This window comes from Lates calcarifer, linkage group LG4 (genome assembly GCF_001640805.2).
Source record: "Lates calcarifer isolate ASB-BC8 linkage group LG4, TLL_Latcal_v3, whole genome shotgun sequence".
NCBI classification, from domain to species: Eukaryota; Metazoa; Chordata; class Actinopteri; family Centropomidae; genus Lates; species Lates calcarifer.
In genome coordinates, this window is record NC_066836.1 from 1,155,894 (window position 1) to 1,164,288 (window position 8,395).

Here is an 8,395-nt window from a genome sequence, read left to right on the forward strand (position 1 = left end):
ATTTTATGTCGGAGAATCAAACCTGAAAATGTCTTGAGCTTGTGTTAAAACCACAGACCTTATTTCAGACATTTAACCAGAAACACACTGAACTAACATGCTAACATGCTAACTGACTTCCTGGTTTCAGGATCTATTGATTTGGGCTTTGTCCACACTGATGTGTTTTCATTTTAAAACAAAGTTTTTTGTTGTTTAAGTTTGAAGGTTGATTCCCGCGGCTCTCATTGCTCTAAGGAATAAAAAGTACAAAATAAATAAAAATAAACAGGTCATTTAGAAGAAAAACAAAGTCTAAAGTGTAAATAAACAATGGAGTAAAAGTAGAAAGAGTTAAGCTCTTTCTACAGCACCTGAGTAAATGTACTTAGTTACTTTACACCACCTAACTTGACCTTTGACCCTCATTCTTTTCTTTTAAGACGCTCCACGGCCTCACCTCCACCCGAGCGTCCTCGCCGTCTGCCACCGGTCGCAGAGCAAGAAACAAGCAGAGATACAGAGTACAACTCACAAAATAAAAGTCCGGTTTATTGTCAAACAACAAACTTCGCACATACATCAAAACAGGCCGTCATAAAACAAAAAGTCGCTGACAAAAACAAAATAAAAGGAAAAAGAAAAGAGGCTCTTTTCTTTGGCCTTACCCTCCCATACAAACAAACTAGTTATGGTACAGCTAAAGTACATACATTAAATTTACTGGAATGCTCTGAGTTCAACGGCTTAAGAGGTTGTTTTCTTTCCTGTTTTTTAGCTTTTTTACATGTTTTTTTTCTAGTATCTGTTGAGATATCGTAACATGGTCAACCAAGTAAAATCTTTCGTTAAAGAAGCACCGATTTGGTCTGACGAGATCGCTGCCGAGAGAGAAACCGACCCCCCCTCCTAACAATATGTACAAAAATATAAAATGTAAATAAAAATACAAACAAATTCTCCATTGTTGTTGTTGTTGTTGTTGAAGAGAAGCCTGATTTCTGCGTCGATGTGGTGGCGGGTTCCTCTAGAAAATTTGTTTTGCAGTTTTGAGGGGAGATCGAGTGTGTGTGTGGTGGATGTTTGTTGAACTCTACTTGCTAATGACCATGTTGGATTTTTTTTTATTATTATTTTTTTTTCCTTTAAATCAGTCCTCCAGCCCCTCCACCTGTGACATTTAAAAACCAGTCAGAGGTGAAGAATCAGGAAGTGGTTCAGCAGGATGGCGCGGGGGGAAAACGCATCAATCATCATCGTCGGTTTTCTGCTTCTTGGTTTCGACGTCGTCCTGAAAGAAGAAGAAGATGGAGGTGAGTTTGTTGGGTGGAGAGTTTGTGGCGTGGTCGGCCGTCAGGGTGAAGGAGCCGTCGCCTCACCTCGTCGTCGTCCTCGTCGTCCTCAGCTGCCCGTTTTGTGCCGCCCTCGATCTCGTCGTCGTCCTCCTCCTCGTCTTCCTCGTCGCCTGCAGGACCAAGCATCAGGAGTGAGGCTTTTGCTCCGTTTGGGGCAAAGACATGAAATTGAGAATAAAAATGAAAAGTGTGCAGCTACCTTCTCCGTCGTCCTCCTCGTCCTCCTCGTCCACCTCCTCGTCCTCTTCGTCGTCTACCTCGGGCTCGCCGTTCTCCTCATTCTCCTGGAAACAGCAAACACTCTTAAAGTTGCTTTAAAGACTTTTTTGAAAGGCTGAGAGTCGAGGAGGAGCAGCAGAGGCCACGGAGGCGGTGGAGGTTACCTTTCCGTTGGTGGCAGCGTCTTTGCCGTTCTCCTTCTCCTCCACCAGCTTCTTCTCTTTCAGGTCCTGGTGGAAACAAACAGTTTAAACAGAGGAGATGCTGGAGCTGCTGCTACCTGCCTGACGCCTGCTGTTTCTCACTGCTCTCCCTGTCACTGCTTCCTATTTAAACACCATATTGCTCTCTGCAGATCCCCCTCCCCCCTCCCCCTCCTCCCACTCCATCCCCTCTAATGTGTTGTAATCTGATACTTTGATGTGGCCCCCGGGGCACTCTGGGTATTGTAGTCTTCCGCGTGCTGCCGTCACCGCCATATGTCACGAGACACGCCCGGGAGAGGCACTGCAATACCCAGGATGCACCGCTCCGTTTAAAATAACACAGGAGGGCGCAGGAGCAGGGGGAGGAGGGGGAGGAGGAGGAGGGAGGGAGTGAGAAGGGAGGGGGGGTGATGGAGGAGGAGGAGGAGGAGGAGGCGAGCGGCGCACGCTGCTGCTGCTGGCCGCTCGTTGTAACGGAGGCTGGAAAGGACAATAGAAGACGACACATGGCAGGCGAGGAAAGCGGCGTGAAAAGAGAAAATAAAGCGACCGCGGCGGAGACCGGAGCCCGCACACACACCGACACACACACCTCCGGGGCTTTCTGCTCCCCGCTCAGACCGGAAAACCGGCAGCAGAGCCTATTAATAGCGCTCGGTTTCCTCGTTTTGTCGACATCGTCCGTTCGCAGGCTGTTTAAATCCCCAGCACACACACACGGTTATTGATTGATTGCTCTACATAATCCCGTTGGTTAAAAGCCATTAAGCCGTTCAGGAGCAGCGGCTCCTCCGGCAGCAGAGCAGCGGAGGCTCCGCTCCGAGGCTCCGCTGCTCTGCGCGTAAAAAGGCGCTTGTGCGTAAAAATGCTCCACAACTATAAATAGTGTGTGAACAGACACCATCCGCTCCAACACCGGAGCCCCAGCCTTCCCTCCCCACCTCCTCCATATGTTCATTTGTTAGAATCACTCTGAATTATTGGGCTCCGCGGCCCACTGCTGCTGCTGCTGCTCTTATTATCTACAGCCTGGATCCTATTCTCCCCCGCTGCTGCTGCCGCTGCTGCGGAGACCCGTCTCCCTCCCCTCTCCTCCCCTCTCCGCCCCCCCGCGGGGAGCTATTAAAGTTTTACCCAATATGATCCAAAGTCCAGGCGGACGGAAATTAAACATTTCGAAAAGCTCAGAGACGGTCCGATAGAAGGAGGCAGCCCGAGCGGAGACGGATCACAAAGAGGGGAAAACCAGCACCGTCACATCACACCTCCACAACCCGACCACACACACACACACACACAGAGAGAGAGAGAGAGAAGTGGGCTGCATTACAGAAAAAGAAAGAAAAACTTTTCCCCTGAGAGATGAACGCGCCCTGCAAACATGCTCCAAAAATACCGAAGAAAAAGCGGAAGCCGCGGCTCAGCGTGCCCGTGAGAGCGCGAGGAGAGCTCTCCGGTGAACGAGCGGCGGCACCGACCTGCCCGAGTCGGTAAACAAACCGGGTCGGACGGTGCAGGCGGGCCGGTGCCGTGTTAAAGCCCGGGTCAGAGCGCGGAGCTGTGAAAGTTGACATTGGTGTGAATTACGCACCGCCCGCCGCCGCCGCGTCCTCCATTCAAACGGACCCGGTCCACAGCAGCAGCCCCAGCCGGAGCCGCACGGAACCCCGTCACTCCGCTCAGCGGCTCGGTAATAAAAGCAACCCGGGATACCAGCGGCTCTCTCCGGGCTGGACGCGGGATCTGTCCTCGATGTTAGAATTTAAAAAAAACAACGTGCGCGTCAATGAGCGGCGGGAGGACGCGGAGAAAAGAGCTCCCAAATAAAAATAAAAGCCAGAGTGGAGTGTGTGAGTGTGTGTGAGAGTGTGAGAGAGTGTGTGTGAGCTGCTGGGTTCGGGGCTGGATGTGTGTGTCTGTGTGAGGGGAACCGAGCCGCTTGTATAAACAAAGAACCCGCGCAGACTCTTACTCTCCGGACAATGAGACGCGGCGCTGGAGACGCAGCCTGTTTCCATGATGCGGAGCCGAGAGCCCGCGGTTTATTCTGCTGATATTTTCCATCAGAGTTTAGAATAAAAACCATAAACACCGGCTCTTTTCTTCTCTCCCCCCTCTCTCCTCCTCCTCCTCTCCTCCGGCTGCTCCGACTTCTTCGGCCGAGTCCGAATGAGCGCGAAGCGACGACGGAAGGTTTTTAGAAAATGTAGGTTAGAGGCTGGAAAACGCGTTATTGAGCGGAGGGTCTTTGAGAGCCGCGGTCCCCTCTCTCCCTCCCTCCGCTCCTGCTCTCCCTCCCTCCGGTGAAGGTGTGAGGCGGCTTACCTTGGCAGAGATATCCGAGCCGGAGTCAACTTGTGTGTCTGCCATTGTTTTAGTTCAGTAAAATAAAGGACGGCTGAAATGAAAGGTTGAATAAAGTAAATCCCTCTCCTCGCTTTGCGGATCAATCAGTATTATGTTGTGCCAGTGGCCAATGCTGCTCACGGCCGAGCCTTTAAATATAGGCTGCTGGGCGGGGCTTAGAGGAGCTCTGCGGCCGCTGATTGGCTCCGGGCTCCACAGAGGTGTTCTCTTCGCGCGTTGGAGTGGAACAATGGATAGAATTTCTAAACCCGGACGCCACGCCCCCCTCCTGTCCGCCGCCGCTGCATCTGTCCCTTTCTCCGCTAAAACAATAATCCGACCCGGTTAAACCTGACCGAACCGAGCCGCTCCTCGACGCTAGCGCCTCCCCACCCGCCCTCAAACACCGAGAAACCCGAGTTTACACCGAACCACGCGCCAAACACACGGAACGGGCAGCGCTTCGTTTGACGTAGTGTCACAGTTTGATTGATTGATGTTCGTCTGGTCGAGTCAAGCGGCGACTTCGGACCGTTTCTCCCGCCCACCGCCGCGACCAGGGGAATAGAGGCAGCGTCTTTCTCTTTTTTTCGGCGGGGGGAGGTTTAATGTCGGCGGTGTTAGTGGATTAAAGCTTTTTCTAACGTTACTGTCGCCCCTCTCTCCCGCCATATGAACACAATCAATCAGATGAAAGCACGCAGAGTGTGAATGTGGAGCACCGCCGCCATGTCTCATCATAGCCCTTGATCGTCCACTGCTCGCCCCTCCCCTCCCCTTCCCTTCCCGGCGTCCATGTTTGAAACTCTCTCACTCATCTCTATGTGCGCACTTGACACTCTGAGCTTTTTTTTTTTTTTTTTTTTTTTTTTTTTACATAACAGCCCATAAATTTGTGCGCCAAGGTCGACGCACAAATAAACACACACCAAACCCACCGTCGAGTAAAACACACAGAAATCACTGTGGTGCTGTGTCAGTGTGGGACAGGCGGGTTTCAGTGAGCGGTGCAGTGCTCAGTGCTGGTGGCCTCATTTCCTCCGTCTCCATTGTTAGAGCCCACAGAGAAATGCCCCGCCGTGGAGGAGGGAGAAAGCAGTGCGACATGACAGACATGCGATGAGACAAGTGCGGAAAATAAATCATTATAATGTGCTCATGAGACTGACGCGCATTCTTATGAAACACAAGGGCAAACACGTATTGGTTCCTTACCGAGTTTAGTACACATGGCTTTTACATGAGGAGGACAAAGCGGCACAAAAAAACCAGCCGCCATTACTCGCTCGCTCGGGATGGGGGGATGGGAGCAGAGTGTGGTCCGGTAACGGGCAGCCCACATTCACATTCTACTCTGATGACGCACTCGGCCGCCGAGGACGCCTCCGATTGGTCGGCTAAGTGGAATAAACACGGCTTTGGCGCACGGCGACTGCTGATTGGCTGCAGCGAACGTCCATCAGTTCAAACTAGGCTCCGTCGGCGAGCTGTAAACCGCGGGTCCCGGATTTCTGGATGTGGACCGGTGCGTGTGTGTTGGAGCATCAGTGTAGAGTTTCACTCGGGTCTTTCACGTATATTCGCTGTCCAGGAAAAGCGCCTTTTTACCGCCATGATCTCTGAGAGCCGCATTCATTCTGTGTAATTGTTTGGAAAAGCCGGAGCTCTTCGTGTTTCATCAGGCGGAGTTATTAATTATTTAACCAGGTATCAGGAGGAAGTGAAACTGTGTCTGAGCTGCATCTGTCTGACCGTGTTTTCACTCTGTGATACCGTCACTACTAAATAAAGCAAATTTAAAAACAGGTTCAAACGGCAGGAGCTGCTGCAGCTGTCAGGTTGGCCCTGTACAGTGTTGGTACTAAACAGAACCTGGGCCCTGTTCTACAGCCCAGCTCCTGGAACTAATGGTGCCCTCCAGCTGTACTCAGGACTCTTGAGTTTCTGAGTTGAGTCGTAACTTTCAACTTAAAGGTCCCCTGAAGTCCAGTTTCCAGATTTCACTGTATAAAAACCTTTTGATGACGTTTGATTTAAATGGACTCAGTAACACCCTCTTAACACAAACTGCTATAAACAGGAACATTAGCAGAGAGTTCACTGCTGTTGATGAGGAGCAGCCATCTTGGATTCTGATGTTGCTGGGTTGTTCTGACTTCAGGAGGCGTTCAGGTTCAAACTTCAGACTGGACTGGAAGGCCTTAAGGATCCAGCACAGGAGAGGTGGTCTGAATGTAGGCCACTCCGGTCCAGTTCTGGTACCGACACAAACCGACCAGCACAGCCTTATACGGGCCAGCGCCGGGCCCACCGAGGCTGGATTAAACCAGCCGGACGGCTGCCCTGGGGGCCCCCAGACCCAGACCCAGAGAGTGGCCCCTAAAGCCGCAGGTTCACTGTGTGTCAATTGGTTGAACATAATTTGATTAAGTGCAGATTTGTCAGGGAATCTGCAGCACTGAAGGACAATATCGACTAAGACAGGTACTTAAACCCGTGGCCCCGTCCCGCAGAGCGGCCTCGGCTCAAAACACAGCTCTGACACACCAGCTATTTCAGTTTTAATTGGTGATAATGTAATAATGTGAGTGCGCTGGGCGGCGTCTGACACCCAGCCGCCTCCTGCTGCTGAACCTGAGCCACTACAGCTCATTCAAACACAGGTACACACAGGTACAGCACACACTGACCCGACTCATCACACTCAGCCCATTGAAGCGAGTGGAAACATGGCCGCTCAGTGTTAATGAACTTCACTGTAATTCATCTGTTTAAATACGTCTGTTCTTTAATATCCTGTAGATATTTGTTCTTATAAAAGTCGTCTTTGCTTCAGTCAGAGATAAATATTGAAGTGACTGTAGCTGATGAGTTCAACCATCATCTGAATAACAACAGAATAAAGTCAGTGATACAGGTTCATGTGGAGCAGCTTAAAGACTCCACATTAAGATCAAACTGCCGGGTTAAGCCTCATTATTCACTCTGCCTCTAACATGGAGGCGTTTCTGAATATTAAAGCACCTGAGCTCAGTTTAGAGTTCACCAATGAAGCGTGTTTAAATTGGAGTTTAAATATTTGGAGCTGTGGAGCTGACACTAATCTCGGTTTAGAGTAAATCCAGGCTGGTGTAAGTCGCCCTGCGGGGGATAAATTCAGTCTACACGAGCAGACGCTGCTCAAACAAGAAGAGACACAGTTTAAACCTGTCCTGTCTCCTCTCATCTCTAACTCACTGGAAGGAAAAGCAGCAGCAGGTAAATGTCTACCTGGCTGTGAGGCTGTGCGTCAGTCAGCCGGCGTGCAGCCGACATGTTCCAACCTGTGGCAGCGACGCAGTGAAGTGAACGCTTCCAGCAGCAGAATAAACAGCAGAGCTCAGATCAGAGTCTGCTGTTATCACCCAGTCAGTCAGAGAGAAACAAGCTGAACCTGATTCTTCAGACACTCCTGAACACAGACCCAAAATAAACCACAACATCTCCACCACAAGAAGTAATAAACCTGAGACGGAGGGAAACACTGCTCACTGAATGACTCTGCTCTTAATCAGCTTCATCAGAGGACAGTTTACACTTTACATTTACAGTTCTTTGAGTCGGCTGCTGCACACCACACTCAGCTTCAATGAACTAAAATACATTTTACTGAAAGATGTTTCAGTCGTGTTAAATCCTCTTCTTTTAGGAACACATCACTCTGATCGGCCTGAAGAGCTTATGGTGAAATAAACCTTTAGTTTTGTTCAGGGTCTCGTACAAAGAGTCAGTGTGATGAGTTCAGATCATCACTTCGGTCATTTATCCTCCAGACGTTGCACAAACCTGGATGTATACTCTAACACAACATCAGGATCACCTACGTTCCCCTGAACGCAACATCTGATCAATGAGAGCATCACAGATGAATGAAATAAAAACAGTTCACCCTCTGAACCTCCTGATATCACAGAGTTAAGATTAAATCTGTGTCATTTAAAGCCACACAGTCTCAGGTGGAGGTGTGAGGAGGATAAACGACCGTCACATCCACAGTCTCACCTGTTCTCACCTGGTTAAAGTTGAACCATGAAACAGTTGAGTCAACACAGAAGAACTGAGACGCGTTCACTGTCAGCGACTGAGAGGAAATGCAGTTATTTACAGGACGTTTAGTGAGACTGCTCAGACTGAGTCCAGACGTAGACCAGGCTCAGACCTGGTCTTGCTTCAGAGATGATCAGTGTATGATAACCACTAACCACAGAAACATCACAGTGTCTGTACAGAGGTGGCTCTGTGCACAGGGGG

The 8,395-nt window shown here is 50.0% G+C and overlaps 1 protein-coding gene across 1 annotated transcript; it reads right to left on the reverse strand.

Annotated features, from left to right (window-relative positions):
- Nucleotides 1-504: 504 nt before the first annotated feature.
- LOC108882473 (prothymosin alpha-B) lies at nt 505-4,253 on the reverse strand. Its single transcript, XM_018674985.2, has 5 exons — nt 4,085-4,253; nt 1,718-1,783; nt 1,534-1,618; nt 1,359-1,444; nt 505-1,270 (listed from the first exon to the last, which is right to left on the reverse strand). Exons 1-5 carry the CDS (start codon nt 4,127-4,129, stop codon nt 1,226-1,228), a joined length of 327 nt encoding a protein of 108 aa, XP_018530501.1. The 5' UTR covers nt 4,130-4,253; the 3' UTR covers nt 505-1,225.
- Nucleotides 4,254-8,395: the final 4,142 nt, after the last annotated feature.